This window comes from Triturus cristatus, chromosome 6 (genome assembly GCF_964204655.1).
Source record: "Triturus cristatus chromosome 6, aTriCri1.1, whole genome shotgun sequence".
Lineage (NCBI taxonomy): Eukaryota > Metazoa > Chordata > Amphibia > Caudata > Salamandridae > Triturus > Triturus cristatus.
In genome coordinates this window covers 22,667,792-22,687,985 of record NC_140589.1, presented here as the reverse complement: position 1 = coordinate 22,687,985, position 20,194 = coordinate 22,667,792, and the positions used below count along the sequence as shown (strand labels likewise).

The 20,194-nt window shown below is 46.5% G+C and overlaps 1 protein-coding gene across 1 annotated transcript in view; it reads right to left on the bottom strand.

The window, feature by feature from the left end:
• CUL9 (cullin 9) overlaps nucleotides 1-20,194 on the bottom strand; it is a 751,325-nt gene that overhangs the window by 575,331 nt on the left and 155,800 nt on the right. The window contains exon 10 of the mRNA XM_085610160.1: nucleotides 17,192-17,399. Within this exon, the coding sequence (XP_085466286.1) occupies nucleotides 17,192-17,399 (208 nt within the window). The remainder of the gene's footprint in view (nucleotides 1-17,191; nucleotides 17,400-20,194) is intronic.

Here is a 20,194-nt window from a genome sequence, read left to right as displayed (position 1 = left end):
TGCCGTGGCCATTTTTGCCTCTTTATTTGATTTTGCTCGCGAGAAAGTGTTACTCATAGTCGTTGAATGTCACAAATAATTACACTGAAATTATAAAAATGCCACACATAAGCAATCTGAAATCTTGGCAGCTATGTGTCGGGGCAGAGGAGCAGCGCGTGCTGCAGGGGACCCCGTTCCTCAGACTGCACTGTCATCTTCTGACAGACCGGGCCTCCTGAGCCCAAGGGGTCTCCGGCCTCTTGCCCCCTATCGCACCGCTTCGGGCACTCCCCTCAATGTGCCCCCGAGTGCTGAGACCGTGGCCTGCCCTGCAGGAATCCGCACCATGCTGAAGCTGCCCTTCCAGGAGTCACCGAAGGGCTTGGACGCTGATTTCATCGGTGCACCCCTGGACATCGGCACCTCCAACCACCCGGGACCCAGGTATCAGCGAGCAAGGGTGCGGGGGCATAGCTTCACTTAACACATGGGACATGTCTCAAGTATGAGATGTCATTTCACTTTATTGCACATCTAATTCTTCCACGCATGCAATTTGGCAAGCAGTGACTACGTCCCATGACAAATTCGAATTGGAAGCCAATACTTGAGGTAACATGCTAGTGAGAAACTTTATGGGTTTCCAATTCTGAAAGCAGAAAGACAGGCACCCAAAGGGATTTGTACGAAAGCGAATGAAGGGCATGACCCACCAGAGCGACATCAAAGGGCAATAAATGTGGACCTGGCTAGATGAGTACTTTTGAGAATACGCCTGAGACTCCAATAAAGAATAAAGCATTTTAAAAATGAGCATTGGCAAAACCAATAGGTCCCGCCTATATGAGAGCTATTGGCTTTGGCAATGTGTTTTAGCCATGTTGTACACCATTTTGGCTGCTGTTCAGCCAGGGGTGTAACACAGGCCCCTGCAGCCTCCACGGTGCGGGGGGCCCTCGTGCTCCAGGGGCCTCCTCCGCGGCCGTGGCACAGTCACCAACCACTTAGCACTCCACACATCTGAACCTTCTCGGATGCATTGCTGGGAGTTACGTAACTTATGTTACGCTCGCCATAGTTGCAAGCGCGGCCGCCTCATCATAAATTAATTGATGTGCGGCCTTCACCCTTAGTGTGGAGCATACTATGGTTGGGCTCAGCTGAATCGAAGTCTGGTGACGTTCTGCCCTTGGCCCGTAAATGCCACTTCGCTCTCCCCGCTCTGGGCGCCCCAGGCGTACCTACACTCCAGGAATCCCACCTCACATGTTCTCCCCAGGCTGGCCGGTCCCATTAGCATGTCATGACTGGCGCTGACCGCCCGCCCCTCACGCTCCCTCCGCTTAAAGCCTCGGTATTTGAAAACTTTGTAGCAGAAGGCGCGCAACCAGGAAGCGGCCCGCAGAAGGAATATCCCTCTTGGCGCTGCCGGAGCTGCTTTCATGGTCGGTCGTAAACTCAGAGAAAGGAGTTTGTGGAGCTCATGGGGTTGTGGCTTTCAACGCCATGGGTAAGGACTGTCCATTGTCACTATTAATGGAAATATTGAACGATTATACAGCGTATCACGCAAACCGTATCATGTTACTTCAGTATTAGGTGACATTGTTACCCATCGCATCCACTTTGAAGGTTAAAGAGCCGAGTTGGTCCTGCCTGTTAAACATTACAACCCAGTGTTTGCTACAGGCGCACGCATAACCCACCAGGGCGCAGCTTCGGGTGGGGGGGTGTTACCCCCCAATAAATGTATTCTATATTAAATATTTGGGTACAGGTACTTTCAGTTGGGTATGGTGAGGTGTCTGTCGAATTTCACCTAGGATTTTTTACTATGGCACACAGACAAAAACATACACACACTCTCTCTCTCTCCTCTCTGTTTTGAAGTTCTTGAAAATGTTTTTACTTTACAACATATTGTGCTTTGAGTATCCCTAACAATCTGCACTGCTCTCCTTTTCCACTGCCCCCAGGGGCGTAACAGGCCCCTGCAGCCCCCGCACTCCTCGGGCCCACTTCGCGGCTGCGGCACAGCCAGCAACCACTTAGCACTCCACACATCCGAATCTTCTCGAATGCTGGGAGTTACATAACTTACATTATGCTCCCTGTAGTTGCAAACGCGGCCGCCTCATCATAAATTAGGGTGGAGCATACTATGGTTGGGCTGGTCATTCTCATGCGCATGTCACTTTGCGCAATTTAAAGTGAGCGTGAGGTTAGGCGGCTGAGAGGGACCGTGCGGCCCAGGATGGACAGGTGCGGCCTTAATTTAATTATTGCCAATGCTAACGTTTCCCTGTCTTCTGCTGCCTGCTCGCGCCTGCCACTGAAGCTGCAGGCCAGGCCTCAGGTGAATCAGTCTGTCGCCTACACATTCTCAAGTTTGAAAAGTTGATTGTCTCACACAGCATCATTTTTAACCTCCATGTCTTCAATGGAACCCATTTCCTCCACTGCCATCAGCATGGGCTGGGACACGTGCCCATCATAGCTCGACCATCCATGCAGTGTTTAACAGATTAATCTTTTCTGGAATCAATTATTACTGGCAGTTTCAAAAGTCAACCCTGGAGATTAACATTTTTATTTACAACATCCGACCTCATAACAAATCTCTACCTTATTATGAAGTTCGTACAGAAGCTAATGCTCCACCAATCGCTACACCGTCTTGAGGTCCTGTCCACCTCCCCTCCCTTAATTCCTGGATCCACCTCTAGGCATGGCACATACAGCACATGCACTGATGCACCTCTACCCAAAAGTGCAGTGGCATAGAGTAGAGTGGCGTAAAGTCAGGCCATCAGCGCAATAGTTGTAGCTCGCAGCTGCAGCATGGTTGCACCAGTTGCCTCAAATCAGTCCTGCTGCCAGGCAGCCTGCCTCATAAATTAAATGATGCACTTCTGAGCCTCTCAGTAGTGAAGATGGGTTGGCCCTCTCTCTCCGGTTTACCAGCCCAGCATCATCGTCTTTGTTGTAGCACAATCTGATGACCACGTTATAGATAGAGCTACACAACTATAGGGGGAGCAATTACATTTTATGGTACGTTATTTATGTTTATATAAAGCATTCTATGGAAAATATGGCCCACGGCCCAAATGCCATGTCTGTGCTTAGTTAGATGTAAGCAAAATGTTCTATTTAATGTGTTGTGTTGGAAGTTTGTGTGTGTTCCATGCTATTGAAAAGTGCTCTTCGGGGCCACATTGCAGCCAGCTGAATAGTATATCTGCGCTATGTGGGGTGCCTGCAAGGTCTGGCCAGAGCGTTCTGTTCGATGCTTGCGTGTGTTTTAAACTACTTACAATGCTCTTGGGAGCTGTGTGCCATCCATCTATATGGTATTTCTGAGCTATGTGCTATATAAGCTCTACCCAGTGTGCGCTATTCCATGTCTGCATGTGATGTACATTATCAAAGTGTTGTTGGGTGCTACAGTGCACCACAACAGTCAGCTGTACGCTATATCTGAGGTGCACAGTCAACATACCTTTGTGAATTGGTTACCAAGGCTAAGTTTTTTCCTGGTTCCAGTACCCCCTGGCCCCCACTCTGCTTATTCCTTGCATTTGAAATTTACATTTACTGCTGTAGTGTGAGAATGCATTTCATGAAAAGGAATATAGAGTAGGGTTGCCAAATTGAAAAATGCCAGCCATGTGTTTAAAGAGCCTGAAAAGACCTTGTATTGGCACTAAATAGTGTTATAAATAAAAAAGTATGTATTCATTTGTAATGTGACTTTTCTGTCTTTGTTTCCTTTAATTATCAGTCATGGATCTCATCATTCAGGCAGCCCTAGAACACAATTGAAGTTCATTCTATTTATATTTGCTGTTCGAAGTATGCACAGATAAGTGCTGAAAATACGGTTTTAGGTGACTGCTTATTTTTTTTCGGTGGAGCAAAGTGGTAGGTGGTGGGCTGGGCCACTGGGGGGCCCCCTCATTGTGCTTTGCAGGGGGGCCCCCTCAAGTTTCGTTACGCCACTGGCTGTAGTGCTATGAAGTGACACCACATACCATCATGACTATTAAAATTCAGTTGTGGAATGTCTTTTCCTATAGTAAAGTACAATGGGGCACGTGCATGAATGTAAGGAATTGCGATTCCTTAAAAGCCATTTTTAAGGAATCGCTTTTAAGGACTCGCAATTCCCTACGCATGTAGGTATCGCTAAATAAATTGCGATTACTACACATTCCCTATTAGCGAATCGCAAATTATGATTCGGTAATTGGGAATGTGTTCCCATCCATTCCTATGGCCCTAGAGGCCCATAGGAATGGATGGGAAACCACTTGCAATTTCCGATTACCAAAAATGTAATTGCAAATTGTGCATGCAATTTCAAGGGTGATAGGAGGTCAAAAGGCCATCCTGATTTATCCACAAAACTGGCAAAGCGCCACATGGCACTTAGAAAAATGCAATTTCTAGCATTTTTCTAAAGGAATTGCAGATTACTACCAACTTGAAGTTAGTGGTTATTTGCGATTCCTTAATGCTAAGTCGCAATCTCAGATCACTTCTTGCATTGCATTTAAGGAATCGCAAATTGCGATACCCTAAATGCATTAGCAAAATAGGTAATCTCAAATTTAGCAATTACCTATTTTGCGATTGGGTTTGGGCTTGATGCATCCCAAATGGCTAATTACCAGTCGCAAAGGGGCCGATTCTGCAAATCTGCCCCTTTGCCACCAGCAATTAGCTTGATGCATATGCCCCAATGCATCTTAAAATATGATGTTTAAGCCTTGTAGTGATGCGCTTCTAATCATCACATATTGGCTGTGTTCAGTGGCGTAGCTAGGGGGGAGGCGGTGGGGGCGGTCCGCCCCAGGCGGCACTATTTTGGGGGCGGACAAAGGCATTCAGATAAGGCTCGTCTTGCTTTCGTGTACGTTCGGGAACGGGCAGAGAAGGAATAGGACTCGGGCAATGTCCTCTTCTTTTTTGTGCCGGCAGCTGCCCCCCTCTCTTCCTATTATTCCCTCTCTTTCTGTCTTGCTCCTCACTTACTGAAAACCGTAACTTGAAGAAACGGTTCACAACCTCTCTTTCCTTCTTTCATTTAGTTGCTTCCCTGTGAAATGGATCCAAAAATGAAAAACACTCTTCTGAGAAATGCCCCTTTTCTGACATTTTTCTTTTCCAAAGTGCAGCGGGATGGAGAGAAATAGAAGGTTTTAAATATGAAAAATAAATACATAACTAAATAAAGCAAGACAGAGTGGTCGCAAAGTGGCCAGATTGGTTTTATTCACATCCAAAAACATCAGCCTCACTTTACAGAGTTTGCCAGTGAAGCGCTACTTTTGTTTTCTCGTCTTTCTTTGAACAGCATTGTTGTTCCCAGGTGGGAAAGTGTACCATTGCTGGAGGTACTGCAATACCTGGTTGATGGGTGGATTGGAAATGAAATGTGTACCATGGCTCTGTGTTTATGGATGTGGTCTTTGTAAACCATACTGCTTACATTTTGTAAGGATATAAGCAATGGACATTGAAACGGTTACCTTCAGGGCCCTGTAGTCATGTCCTTAACTTTTCAGGTAAAATCACTCGCTGATTTCTGAATAGTGAGTGAGAGATCGTTAAGGTAACCATGTTGTTTCTGCTTACATTTCACATGCTTTACTTAATCTTGCATTCCCTATGAGTGTTTGCTTTTACTTTTTCTTTTTAGGCTTTTCTTATCAAGTGCATATTTGAATTAAGCAACATCCAAGTGTTTATAGCGGGCACAATTAGGTTATAGCTGAAGGCAGTGCGAGTTTCTCTCAGTGGACAAATATGGTGTTCAGTGGGGGAGAGGATGTGGCACTAGGGCCAGAGCTGTCGAATTTGGAACTGGGGAACTGGGTTCAGCCTTCATGACCAGTCCACCAGACCACTCTACTGAGGGAGCATATTCCCATGCTAGACATTAGAAGGCTCCACTAGACCGTAGAAGGCTTGATGTCTTAGCACAAGCAGGTGTACCCTAGTGGTGTCGATTGTGAGTTAACCTTGAAGGCCTGTCCACCACAATCCATACTGAAGTTCATCTCCAGTCTTGCGGGCAAGCCAACGAAGCAGCACACCCTAGAGCAACAGTGATCCAGTCACTGTGACTCTGTCACTGAGGTCGCATGAACCTTGAGCAGGTTAGGGCAGTGTGAACGGTGTGACCTCACTGGGAACCTATTTCGGATGGGTGCGTAGTGTTTGCAAGAATATTATGGTTTAAAAAAAACTTGCTGCCTCCTTCCTGGCCTCCAGCAATTTTCAGAAACAATAAAAATGTCATGATAACTTCGGTGATTAATGTTCTTCCTAGAGAGAGATCCGAGTTTTGTCTAGTGGAAGGGTTGACTCCTGGAAAGGTAGCACAGAGGGTTAATGTGCCTGCTGCAAAGAACACGTACCATGCAGATCACAAAGTGCACTGCTTTAATGGGGGGACCATGATGAATGGTCATTTAATGTCAGCCGTAGATGATGGATCCCTGAACAGTGTCATGCATGTGCATGTTTGCATTGTGCTGAGGGGATTACCAGGTAATTGTTCACGCAGCTCTCGGATGGATGTCACATGCGGTTTTTCTGCGTCCCCAGATAGATCATGCAGTCTGTGTGTTCCTTTTTGTACTGCCAGTCACCGGTGTATTCAACTCTGTAGCCTTGGACCATGTCATGTATGTATGTGCATGTAACTTGCATGATCGAGGTTACTATTAGCAGCGATACTACGTGTCTCTCGGTCCTCTTTCAAGTGCTTGCTGTCCTTTTCCCCAACAACCCCCTCCCCACCAGTGGCGGCAATCTGAGGGATAGCCCCGGGCGCCACAAGCTCTAGCTACGCCTCTGCCAAGGGGGAGCCTGATTTAATAGTGGAGATGATTTTAATCACGTCCTGATGTGAAACAGGTGAGAAACAAGGGAAGGAGTCAGGATTAGGGTGCGACAGTACTTCTTTCCTGCTGTCACCTCTATGTTCAGTTCTGATGTCATTTTCAAATGAAGCGTAAATATCTGCAACCTTAGTGGTAAAAAAGATGGCCAATTCATTGCAGAAAGTCTGTGAGGGCTCCACTCCAGGCCCAATGGAGGGGGTGGACAAGGTGGTGACGACGGAGAAAAGTTCTCTGGCAGAGTTGGCAGCAGTCTCGATTTGTGCTGAGTAAAAAACTGTTTTTCGGGCCAAGATCGCCTTTTTATAAATCATAAGAGCGTCTTTATAAGTTTGTCTAGCTGTGGGACAGTAAGCTTTCCTCCAGCGCCTTTCTAAATTCCTACAATGTTGGCGATGTAGACGGAGATCTTCATTATACCAGGGGGCCGAAGGAGATACTCTATTGGGTTGCGTGAATTTCTCTGGGGCCATTAGATCAGCGGCACTTCGGATCCAGTCCTGAAACTCTGAAGCTGACGGTGACAAGCTATTTCCTCCCTGAGGCCAGGAGGAGGCCAAGGAATGCAACATCTGAGGGAGATCTGCAGTTTTCCAGGCCCGGGTACCTATCTTAGTGCGAGGTCTGGGGTGCGGCAAGGCAGAAAATCGTGTATCTAGTTGAAAAATAATTGCCCTATGATCTGACCATGTAATTGGAATAATGTCTGATACAGTAATGTCAGGATCATTAGTAAATAGCCCGTCAAGGGAGTGTCCAGCTTGGTGTGTGATACCCTTGACTAATTGGTGCAGTCCAAAATTGGAAAAATCAGTCGTGAGTTGGGCGGTGTCTGGGTTGTCCTGATCTTCCAAAAAGAAGTTGAAGTCTCCCAATATAGTAAATTTATCTGAACAGATGACATTGTCACTCAGGTCAGAGAGGGTAGAGAGAAAAGAGTTACGGGGGCCAGGGGGTCGATAGAGTCTTATACCCTTTAGTGCCCGCTTGGGATTAATACTGATAGCAAAAACCGCTGATTCACAGTTAACCGAGTTTATAGGATCGAGTGTGGTGCGATATTTATCCTTGTAAATAATTGCAAGGCCCCCACCTCGTCCTATAGGCCTGTCATGTCTGGCGACACTATATCCAGCCGGGGTAGCGTTGCAGAAATCCGGGCCTGACCCGGCATCTGCCCAGGTCTCAGTGACAAATAATAAATCCACGTCATGGGTGACAATAAACTCACTAATGTAAAAACTGTGACATGGGAGCGAGCGCGCATTGATAAGCGCAGCTCGACAACCATGTGGAGTTGTATTCTCTCTGACATATGGTATGCCATGGTTTGGATCCGAGTAGGCTGGTAGACAAGTTAGGGAAAATTGATAGCTACAGCCTGGGCACATAAAAGGGCGAGTGGGTGTCGCAACGGTCAGGACGGCACTAGTACAGGCCTGACATGGCTTACCAGGATTTAGCTCTAGTAGATGCCGGGGAGTGTACAGCAGTCGGGAACCAGGGGTGGTGGCCCTGGGCCGGGTCCGGCCGCGGACGGACGCAGACGGGCTTGGCTTTGGCGCGGCTTCGGCGCGCGCCCGCTGCGCCAGCCCGCTGCGCCGTCTGGCCATGGTTCCAATATATGGGGCGAGAGGAGGGTGGGAGGCCGGCGCGACTGGAGCGCAGCCCCAGCCCACACCCAAGATGGCGCCCGCCGCCGCCTTTCACGCAAACAAGCGGCTAGGCGAGGCAGAAAGAAAGTAGGTCAAGCGTGAAAGGTGTCAGTGTGCCTAACCTCAATTCCCGCTACAGAACAATCTAATTAGAAGCCCCCAAGGATATTTCACAACATAAAAATTCACACATTTAAAATCGATATTTCAGTTTCTAAAAACAAGCAGAAATGATGGCTGAACACAGTTTGCTCGCAGCCCTAGTACTCCCGACTAGGGAGAGCTCTAAAGGCAGCGAGCGACGAGTGCTTCCCAACTAAATAGTCAGGGAGGGTGGGAGGCCGGCGCGACTGGAGCGCAGCCCCAGCCCACACCCAAGATGGCACCCGCCGCCGCCTTTCACGCAAACAAGCAACTAGGCGAGGCAGAAAGAAAGTAGGTCAAGCGTGAAAGGTGTCAGTGTGCCTAACCTCAATTCCCGCTACAGAACAATCTAATTAGAAGCCCCCAAGGATATTTCACAACATAAAAATTCACACATTTAAAATCGATATTTCAGTTTCTAAAAACAAGCAGAAATGATGGCTGAACACAGTTTGCTCGCAGCCCTAGTACTCCCGACTAGGGAGAGCTCTAAAGGCTGGGGCACGAGGCAGTCCTGACTGCTTTTGCACAGTTTTACTCGACCCTTTACACCTCTAAACAAACAACAGCGCCGACATCCCTGGATGCCTTCTTAGATTCAATTGCCATTGTCTGGTTTAATGACCATCACCGTAAGTATATGGACGTCCAGATCACCGCCCGGGATGTCGCGCAGGTGATAAACGGCATGCCCGCGCTTAAGGCCCCTGGCCCGGATGGGCTGTCCACTATCTTTTACAAGACCTACGTCCACGAATTGGCCCCTAGACTCCACTCGGTCTTCGCTGAGGCTCTGGAGACTGGCTCCCTGCCGGACTCGATGCGCGAGGCGCTGATAATTACGCTATTAAAGCCTGACAAAGATTGCCAGCTACTGGACTCGTACCGTCCATTATCCCTCATTAACGTAGACGTCAAGATCTACGCCAAACTAATAGCGGACAGGCTTCAGCCCTTGCTGCCGATGGTGGCGCTACCCGATCAGTCGGGGTTCATCCCGGGCCGCGCCACGTCGCACAACCTTCGAACGATATTTTCAGTTTTGCACTATTTACACCCTTCCATTCAGGCGGCGGTCATTTTCCTTGACGCCACGAAAGCGTTTGACTCGCTGGAATGGCCCTACCTATTTAGGATTCTTGGCAGGATGGGATTTAGCCCCCTCTTTATAAACTTGATACGGCTACTATACGCCGCTCCCAGAGCCCGCGTACGGGTGAATGGGCTGATTTCCCAGCCGTTTGACATCTCCCGAGGGACCAGACAGGGGTGCCCTTTGTCCCCGCTGCTATTTGCTATTGCAATGGAGCCCCTGGCGGCTCGGGTCCGACAGCACCACACAGCCCGGGGCATCGGCTTCAGCTCTCGCAGCTTGCTGATTTCCTTATACGCTGATGATGTTACTCTCTATGTCACTAACCCCGCCGAGAACCTCAACCCACTGCTGAGGGAGTTCGTCCGCTTTGAGGGGCTGGCAGGGGTATCCATTAACTGGTCCAAGTCTGTTGCTTTCCCTTTGACAGAGGCCACACCTGAGGTGGAATCGGACTATCCATTGCGCTGGGAAACTGACTCAGTCAAATACCTGGGGGTCTGGATTAGCCGTAACCTGAGCGACTTGTGGACACTGAATTATGGTAGGGCGGTGGACTGGCTGGAGGGGAAAATCGAAATTTGGAACAAGCTCCTTCTGTCATTGGTTGCAAGGATAGCCCTGGCAAAAATGGTGGTCCTTCCGAAATTTTTATATCTCTTTGTAAATCTACCGTTGCCCCTGACTGCGCACTTTCATGCTAGGGTGAGGTCACTGCTGTTGACGCTGGTTTGGGCTGGGGGTCAGGCGAGAACGTCCTGGGCGCTGCTTACCCTCCCGCTGCGGCAGGGGGGGCTGGGAGCCCCGGACATGGCACTCTACTCACTGTGTGCGCAAGCACAATTTCTGCACTTCTGGGTTTTTTCCACTCCCTATCAGCCGCATGTTGCGGTGGAGAGGGCGGTTGCGGCCCCCTTACCGCTCGGTGTGGCAGTATACGGGCGGTCACCTCGCCCCTCTAAGGATGTGGACACGGTAGCCCTGCTCCGTTGGACATGGCGGGAGCTGCAGAGAAGGGCGAACCTCCCTCTCTTGTATGCGCCGGCTGTTCCCCTACGGGGTAATCCCTTGATTCCCTGCTTACAGGATAGTGGGAGGGACGTCGTGATTCGAGGGGAGATACTGCGTACTTTCGCAGACATTTACCCAGAGGGTACCTTCGGGGTTCCCGTGGAGAGCGAGGAAGACCCACCGGACACCTTCGCCGACCTTTTTACTCTCCATCAGCTTAAAGAATCCTGCAAGGCGCTGTGGCCTCATTTCCCGGATGAGCCCCCACGACTCCAGGCATTACAAAACTTACTCTCGAAAGCATCCCCCAAAAAACTTGTGTCCCGGCTATACAACAACTGTATGCAGGAGCAGTCCCCTGTTGTTATACCTTCTTCCCTGCATGCATGGAATGTGGAGTTGGAGACCCCCCTGTCTGAGGAACAGTGGTCCTTTTGCTGTGGGCAACTACGGGAACTATCGCCGAATTATAGGTTGCGCCTGGTGCATTTCAAGTTCTTACACAGGTACTATCGTACACCACGATCACTGCACCGAATGGGGCTCCGCGAGGATGATGCCTGCTGGAAGTGTGGGGCCGACAATGCTACTTTTATGCACGTGGCGTGGAGTTGCCCGCGGCTGGAGGAATACTGGTTGGCCATCTTTAATGCTATTAACCAAATTCTACTTAGAGCTGATGTGCCGTCTCCACACTTGGGGCTACTGGGCTGTGTTAAAGATACCCCACCAAAGGCTAGGAAATTGCATGCGCTCCTGCTCCTGTATGCTAAGAGACAGGTGGCTGTGCGGTGGGGTCGTAGGTCCCTGCCTAAATTTACTGAATGGGTGAAGGATGTGACATATGGTAACACACAACTTGCATGCTATTGGGAGACGATGCCGGTTGCTGCCCGGCCCAGGGACATCTGGGAGCCCTTTCTGCAGTGGACCCGAGATAGGGCTGCTTCCCCCTGCTCTACACGTTCATTGTCTGGAGTGCCTTCTGATGATATGGGTTGACACGGATGTGGGAGGTGGAGCGCTCACCTATGCTGCTGCACTCTAAACGATTCTGCAAGTGGTTGCGACCAGCCGTGGGTGGTGACATTGGGGCTGGGCCCCGTCTTATGGGAGGGAGGCATGTCGCAAATGGTTAGTCCTTGAGTCTGGACACACTTGGGCGGAAGCCCGCTTTTAGTGCGCTATGTCATGGTCAGCCATACAAACATGATTGCTGTTTCTGTGTGCCCCTTCATATGGGTTGCTTCCTTTGCAGGTTTCGCTCCTCAATTGCTCAAGTGCTATGTTTGATTTCTACTGCTTTCCGTACGTACCTTTGGTTGGTTTGGTTAAGGTTAAGTAAAAGTGTATTTGGGGGAAAATGAAAAATGATACTTGTTTCTATGATGCTTTACAGTGACAGCTCGGTTCAGTCATTGCCTGCCTTCCTTGAGGCTCTGTATGTGCATAACTGTAATGTAGTGGATTTGCTGACCTGAATAAACAAATTTAAAAAAATAAATAAATAATAAAAAAAAAGTGTACCATGCTCTTTGCGAAATCCAGTTTGTTCCAAGGGTAAAATATCATTTAATTCTATCCATTCAGTAATTGAAATCAAAAGACATTTAGCAAAGATTTTTCCTATAGAGTCCAATAGAGCTATTAGACGATAATTCGCAGGATTATCCCGCTCTCCCTTTTTAAATATGGGAATTAATATACTTCCCCTCCAAGAGTTAGGGACTGATCTCGATAGGAAGCATGCATGAAACACTGGAAGAAGAATCCTACTCCAGGAAGTGTCATCTTGCTATTGACATGGGCAACTCGTCTGGACCCATAGCTCCGGAAGCGTGCATACTCTTTATCACCGAAGCTATGGTTTTCTCGGTCGGAAGCTCTATATTAGGCTCACTATTCGGGGCTAGGTCCCACTTATCACCCTCTACACTGTTAGATGCGTATAAACTAGATATAAATAGTATCCAGACATCTTCAGCGATAGAGATGGGGAAAGTTCTTGCACCACATCCCTTCCCTATTATGGACCAGAATTCTCTAGATTTATTAAAGGCCGATGCCTCTCTTAACCTAATCCAGAGAGAATCTTCTTTTTCTCTTTTTAATTTTGTTCTAAGTCTGGCCCTCCTTCTTCTTAGTAAGGCTAACTTATGCTCATTTTCCCTAGATCTACTAAGGTACTGTTGCCTCACAAGTTTATTTATTTCCTTATTTAAAGGTAGTAATATACTAGGAGGGAAGTGTAACTTCTTAGGATTTCTTGATTTCTTAGCTGTCATGGTAAGCTTCTTCTTAAAAATTTCAAAGTGTGAGAATTCCCTACCCTGCCATTCATCTAATTCAAATAAAGTTTGGGCAAGAATGTTTTGTATATCTTTCATAGTGGAAGGGTCCCAGAAGCACCTTCCAGACTTACAATGAATAGAAACACCTTTATTAATTAAAGACCAAGAGTCAGTATCTGGAGGTTGTAATGAGACAGTTATATTAATCACATTATGGTCGCTCAAGGAGGATTGAGAGATCATTATGTCTCGAATATAAGAGAATGTATCATAGTCCGTAATTACATAATCCAGGATGGATTCACCCCTAAATGACTTATGTGTAAATTTAGCGGGAATGTCAGCAGGCATCCTACCATTTACGATTAGCCCCTCTAAATAACTAAGTTCTTCAAGTAATATCTTTCCTCTTTTATTAGTTTTTATTTTACTAGGAAAGATTGCTTGGGGTATATTATATGCTTCTTCCTTAAATTTGTTTCTAAACATATCTATACTTGAAGTGGACACTTTGCTATTTAAGTCACCCATGAGTAAGATATATGGGGGCTGATCAAGCTCTAATAATTGTTTTACATAGGAAAACATTCGCCTCAAGACAATGTTAAAAATGTCTTCAGGTGGTATGTATGCATTTAAAAATACAAGAGAAGTCCGTCTACCTACAGACGCTAGATTATTGATAGTTATTGATTGAAAGAGATTACTAGTGTCCTTATAATGGGAAAATTGCCATTGTAATGAATTAGATAAAAAACAGGCAATTCCACCTTTCGCATGACCTTTTTTTGAGGGTATAGCGGCGGCCTCGAAGACAAAATAATCTTTCCCCCCATATAGGATATTTTTACACCATGTTTCCTGAATACATAGCACATCTGCGTTCAAGGAGAATAGATAATCAAGCTTCTCTGGGCAATTATATAATCCTGCTGCATTCCAAGATATGACTTTTAATTGTCTGTTAAAGATGTTGAAACAGTCTTGGATTATTCGATGTGTTATTAGAGAAGACTCCTGGTAGCCAATTCCAATGTTGATTATCTTCTGTTAGAGGAATATCCAAATTCTCAGGAGGTGGGAGTACCTGAGAAACCATGCGTTTACCTCTAGAGACCCAGATCTTTAGATCTTTAATGTGGATGGACGGGTCTTCCTGCCGAAAACCCAACTTTGAAACTCCTTTTCTGGAGAAAATACGCTTTCCATTATTTAAAAAGGGTAACACGTCAATCCCTCTACGTTGGAATGTTTCCGCTTGTTGGAGGACAAGATTAGCAATTATTTTTGAACAGAATTTTACCCTTGCTCGTTGCCCATTTTCAAACCTTATTACTGAAACCAAATCAATATCACTTGACAAAATAAGTTTTAAGCTTTCAATATCCTTAAAGCAATTGAGCAACCATGATCTGTTCAAATTTAGGTCTGAATCAAATAAGGGAAGAAAATCCAGTGACAAGGTATCCACACATGGATTAAAATTTTTTAGAGGTGCAATAGTTAAATTTGTGGTCACATCAGCTGGGGGCCGAAAAATAGGTGCCGATGGATTAAGTACCCTTGTTACAGTAGGCACATTTCTTGTAACTTCATCCATTGGTGCCGGAGGCTCTATCCCATTAACCTCAGGACATAGGACTCCCCCATTCATAGTGCTGTCATCAAGGGGACCTTCTGCTATAGGGTTAGTGAAACAACCAGCAGCCTCATTAGAGGAAGTATCCAATAATAAACTATCTGAAGTTTCCATAACATCAAGTGCTTCTGTATTTACGTGCTTTTGAAAAATAATTTGCCTCTGTCTTTTCTTCTTATATTTGCGAACAGGTTTCCTATTTTTCCCTTTGTTCTTTCTACTTTTTTCTTTTACTATCCCCTTAGTCACTACGGTTCCTTCAGGTTCTTTTTTATCCTGATTAAAAATGGGAAAAAGTTCGTTTCCAGCGGTTTGTTCGTTTCTTTGCTGTCATTTTGGGTGGAAAAATGACTAACTAAGCAGCAGTTTTTTTTTTTTTTAAACGGAATATGTGAATGTTTTTAAATTTATATGAATAAATAAACAGTTAATAAGATATGAATCCACGGAGAAAAAGAAGTAAATATGCGGCCAGTCAATAGATATATCTCCTTCACAGTTTACTCGCCTTCGGTCACTGTCAGGACTTACTTAAAATAAAAATAAAAATAACAGGGCCCTGCCCGGCCTACCTCGGCCACTGAGGGCCACAGAGGGCCCGCCCCTTGCCCGGGCTTCGCCCGGCGTCCCGCTCGCGTCCCGCGAGATGGTGGTGATGCTGCTTTTGAGCGCCTCCTGGCGCTAGCACATGACGCGGCAGGGCGCTGGGGCTTCTGGGGATTGTAGTGCAGTCCTCACTCGTCTCCGCTCAGCGGCCCCGCTCAGTTGTCAGGAGAGCGAAGGGCGGCGGAAGACAAGCGGTAGGAGGTCCACGGGCAGAGAAATTATCCCCAGGCAGTAAGTGCACGAAAAATGGCAACACACGCTTCTACTGTTCAGCAGTCAGGAAAGTTTCCACTTTGAGCTAATAGAGTTATATCCACCTGGAGGCTTTATACTTTAGAGAGAATGACTGGATGCATGCATGTGAGAGTCTATGACCAAGGGATCACAATCCTGAGGAAGGCTGCGGATCCATGTGGGCCCAGTGAGACAGCTGAAAAGTGTCAAGGTAGGATAGTTGGCAACAATAACAATCCCACAGATTCACCAATCTTGTTTTTAATATCCCACAGCATTTGACCCCCAGAATATAACTTGTATTAACAGGTATCGCTGAAGGGATTTTTTATTTACACACTGATACCCACTGACCTCACCAACAGGTGAGCCACAAAACAACTACAGAAGTGCTCTCAATCAGGTCGATCGAGCCTGCCCCAACAACACGTTGGGAGGATGTCGAAAACACTATGAAGAAGCACGAGACCTCGGTTAGTGGATGCAGGCTCATCTATATTTTTGATGACCAACCAGCCATACACCAGTTTCATTTTGTGATGGTCCTCATACCAAAGCAAACACAAGCAGATGATGGTCCAGGGAAGACCTGGCTTGGCATTTCGCGCTGGACTGTTCCCATGAGAAACAGGCTTAAGACTGATTTGCATATGGTTGGGTTGAAACTGGGGTGGCGAAGTGAGCAAAAGAATGATGATGGATTCAACCCAGATTTAATAGTGACTGGGGGTCAGTGTCTGAAAAGTTTCAGCACTCCGCCCATCATCTCCTTGTGTTTGCTTTGGTCCCCATACCAATTCAGTAATCCTACGGGTCTTCTGCACCACGTTAGACACCTGAGGAAGTTATGTTTTTGCTACTACTGCCTATAATCTAGTCACTGCAGGGACAACCCTATGTGATAGTGGATAAGTGGAACTTTTACATATTTCACCCTGAGGCCTTGTGGGTTTCAATATAATATTTTAGAGTAACTTTACTAATGTGAAAAGTAGGCAAAAATGGTTTCCTTTGACATGTCCTGTTGTAGATTTTAGGATGCAGTCACCTAGGGATATATTATTGGGCATTACTTAAGAAGTTAAATGTGTGCACTGTGGTTAGCCACGCTTTCAACAGGTTTCAGAAAGTCAGAGCATATGCGCTGGGTGGGTCTACAGCAGTCTCCCAATAGTCAAAGTCTAAAACTCCAGCAGAAAAAAAGATGAGGGGCACTCAACACAACTGCTTTCTCACAATTCCCATTAAACATTGACAAGACAGTTGAGTAGAGACGCGCAGCCCGCAGGCCCACGAGACTGAGAGTCCGCATGGGACGCGAATGGGCGCTCCTGCTTTGTACGCCTATATAACAACTGCATTACCAACCGTGCCTATGTGTGTAATGTTTATAAATGCCAATAAAAATGTATTAAAAAAATAAATAAACATTGACAAGACAGTTAGCCACTGAAGTACAAGCATTATGCTGAAAGAGTGGTCAGTACCAAGAAGACCCTTTGCAAGTTATAGCCTTTCGTAATTCAGGTCTACTTCCTGCCCAGGGTAACTACTGCGTTCACTTCAAATTCACTACACATGGAATTCATGGCGAGAAACGTTGTCAGAGACCGCAGAACACTTACCGCCAGGGCCACCTGCTGCACCAGTGGGGACGTGGCATACTCCTGCATTCCCACGATCACCGCTCTCACACCTCCCTCGGTAGCGAACAGAACACGCCAATCATATTTCGACATCAGGACATACAATAGCTGCAGCGCCATTACCACCAACGTCTTCTCTTTAACCTGATTGGTCAGAAGTTCCACCAGCATCTTTACAATCTTCTCCCTGGAACACAGGCCAAGAAATACTAATTACTTGAAATGGGGACATGAAATATGAATTACAGCTTCTCAATGGAGCATAGATCGTGAAATATTAGTAACAGCTTCTCGATGGAACGTGGTTCACAAAATACTAAATACAGCTTCTTCCTGGCACATGGAAAATGAAATCCCAATTCACCTTGGAATAAGGGCAATGAAATAGTAACTACAGCTTCATGTCTGTCCAAAGCGCATTGATTATGAAATAAAAATGACTGTTCTAATATTCTCTGCAGCAAATAGGTGCTAGAAACAAATTACTGCTATCAGTGGAACATTAGTCTTGAAATACAAATCTCGGCTTCAACGGTTTCTCTGTAGGCAATAAAGGAAAATGTTACTTACCCTGCTACCGTCTGTTTGTAGCTTGTAGTGCTGAAGATTCACATGCTCTGCATCCTCCTGCTATCTAATGTTGGGCGCGGACATTTGCAAATTGTTTTTCTTTGAAGAAGTCTGCTATCTCAAGATATATCTCATGACTCCTCACATAGCCCCCACTGCACAAGGACAAAGACTCCAGCTCGGATTGTTTTTCCCTCCGTGGGTAATGACAGAATATATGTACTGTCCACTGTGAGTAACAGCAGTAAGGAATATGCTACTTACCAGTATGCATCTGTTTTTGGCATGTAGAGCTGCAGATGTATACACTTTTGCATAGATCGCCATCTGGTGTTGGGCCCGGATGTTTGCAGTTTGTTCTTCTTCTTGGACAGTCTTTGGAAGTCACGAGTTCGGTGACTCCTCTGGTCCGTACTGCGCATGGGCTTCGGCTCCATCCTCAGATTGTTTTTCGCCAGCAGGGAAAAGATGGAGCGTAGTGATAATAGTAAGAAACCCATGTGTGTTGTATCTAAATAAGATAGACTGGAACGGATACAGGTAGCCGGGGAGGCGGGTGGGCGTGTATAGATCTGCAGCTCTACATGCCAAGAACAGATGCATACTGGTAAGTAGCATATTCCGTTCGAGGCATATGAGCTGCAGATTATACACTTTTGCATAGATTATATAGCAGTACCCAGCCCTAGCGGGGACCACCGGTATCCGTTGCAGTGGTTTTAAATAGTGTCTTTAGTACAGCCTGGCCCACACTAGCTTGTTTGGAGTGCACGTCTACACAGTAATGTTTTGTGAAGGTGTGCGGTGTTGACCATGTGGCTGCTTTGCAGATGTCACCTAAGGGTATGTTCCCTAGAAAAGCCATAGAAGCCCCTATATTTATTGTAGAGTGGGCTTTAGGTGGAACAGATAAGGTTCTTTTTGCTTTGTGATAGCAAATTTGTATGCACTTTACAATCCACCTAGCTATCCCTGATTTTGAGATGGGGTTGCCTTTATGCGGTGGAGAGAAGGAGACAAACAACTGTTTAGTCTTTCTGAAAGGTTGCGTTCTTTGTATGTAGTACAGTAAAGCCCTTTTAACATCAAGTGCATGTAGAGCCCTTTCCGCAACAGATTGGGGTTGCGAGAAAAAAAACGGTAATTCCACCGATTGATTAAGATGGAAGGGGGAAAATGACCTTGGGCAGAAATTTTGGATTTGTGCGAAGTATCACCTTGCTGTGATGTATCTGTAAAAAGGGTTCTTGTATAGTGAACGCTTGTATCTCACTAACCCTTCTAAGGGAAGTGATAGCTACAAGGAAAGCTGTTTTCCAAGTAAGGAACTGTAGCTCACATTTATGCATTGGTTCGAAAGGCGGACCCATTAGCCTTGTAAGAACTACGTTTAGATTCCACACAGGTGAGGGTGGTGCCCTGGGTGGAATTACTCTTTTAAGGCCTTCCATGAAGGCTTTAATAGCAGGTACTCTGAAAAGTGATAAATGCTGTCTGTTTTGCAGGTAAGCAGCAATTGCTGCTAGGTGTAGACGGATGGATGAGTACGCCAGGTTAAACCTTTGAAGATGGAGCAGATAGCATATGATGTGCTGTATGGATACATCTAAAGGGTTGATTGTATTGTTACGGCAGTAAACAACAAATCTCTTCCACTTTGCGGCATAGCATGCTCGAGTGGTAAGACGTCTGGCTTCCCTGATAATGTTCATGCAATCAGGGGGAAGATTAAGGTATCCAAATTCTAAGATTTCAGGAGCCAGATCGCAAGGTTGAGCTGAGCTGGGTCCGGGTGCCTGATTTCTCCATGGTTCTGGGTTAGGAGGCATGGGGACAGGTGCAGTTTTTGATGTGGCACCACCGAGAGCTGTAGTAGTGTGGTGTACCACGGCTGCCTGGCCCATGTTGGGGCCACCAGAATGAGTGTGAGGGAGTGCTGTTGTAGCTTCCTTACCACTAATGGAATTAGCGGGAGAGGTGGAAAGGCGTATGCAAATTTGCCTGACCAGTTCATCCATATCGCATTGCCTTTGGACAATGGGTGTGGGTATCTGGCGGCGAAGCTTGGGCATTTTTTGTTTTCGTGGGTGGCGAAGAGGTCTATCTGAGGATGCCCCCACTTGTGAAAGAATGGGTGAAGAACTTGTGGATGCAGTTCCCATTTGTGCATTTGCTGCGTTTGTCTGCTGAGCAGATCTGCCATGGTGTTTTGTATACTTGGGACGTGCTGTGCCAGGAGAAAGATTTTTTGTGGGATTGCCCATCTCCATATGCTCTGTGCTAAGCGAGAGAGCTGGGGAGAGTGTGTCCCCCCCTGTTTTTGAATATAATACATTGCAGTCATATTGTATGTGCGAATGAGGACTGCCTTGGCTGAGATTTGTTTCTGAAACGATTTCAGGGCTAGAAAGA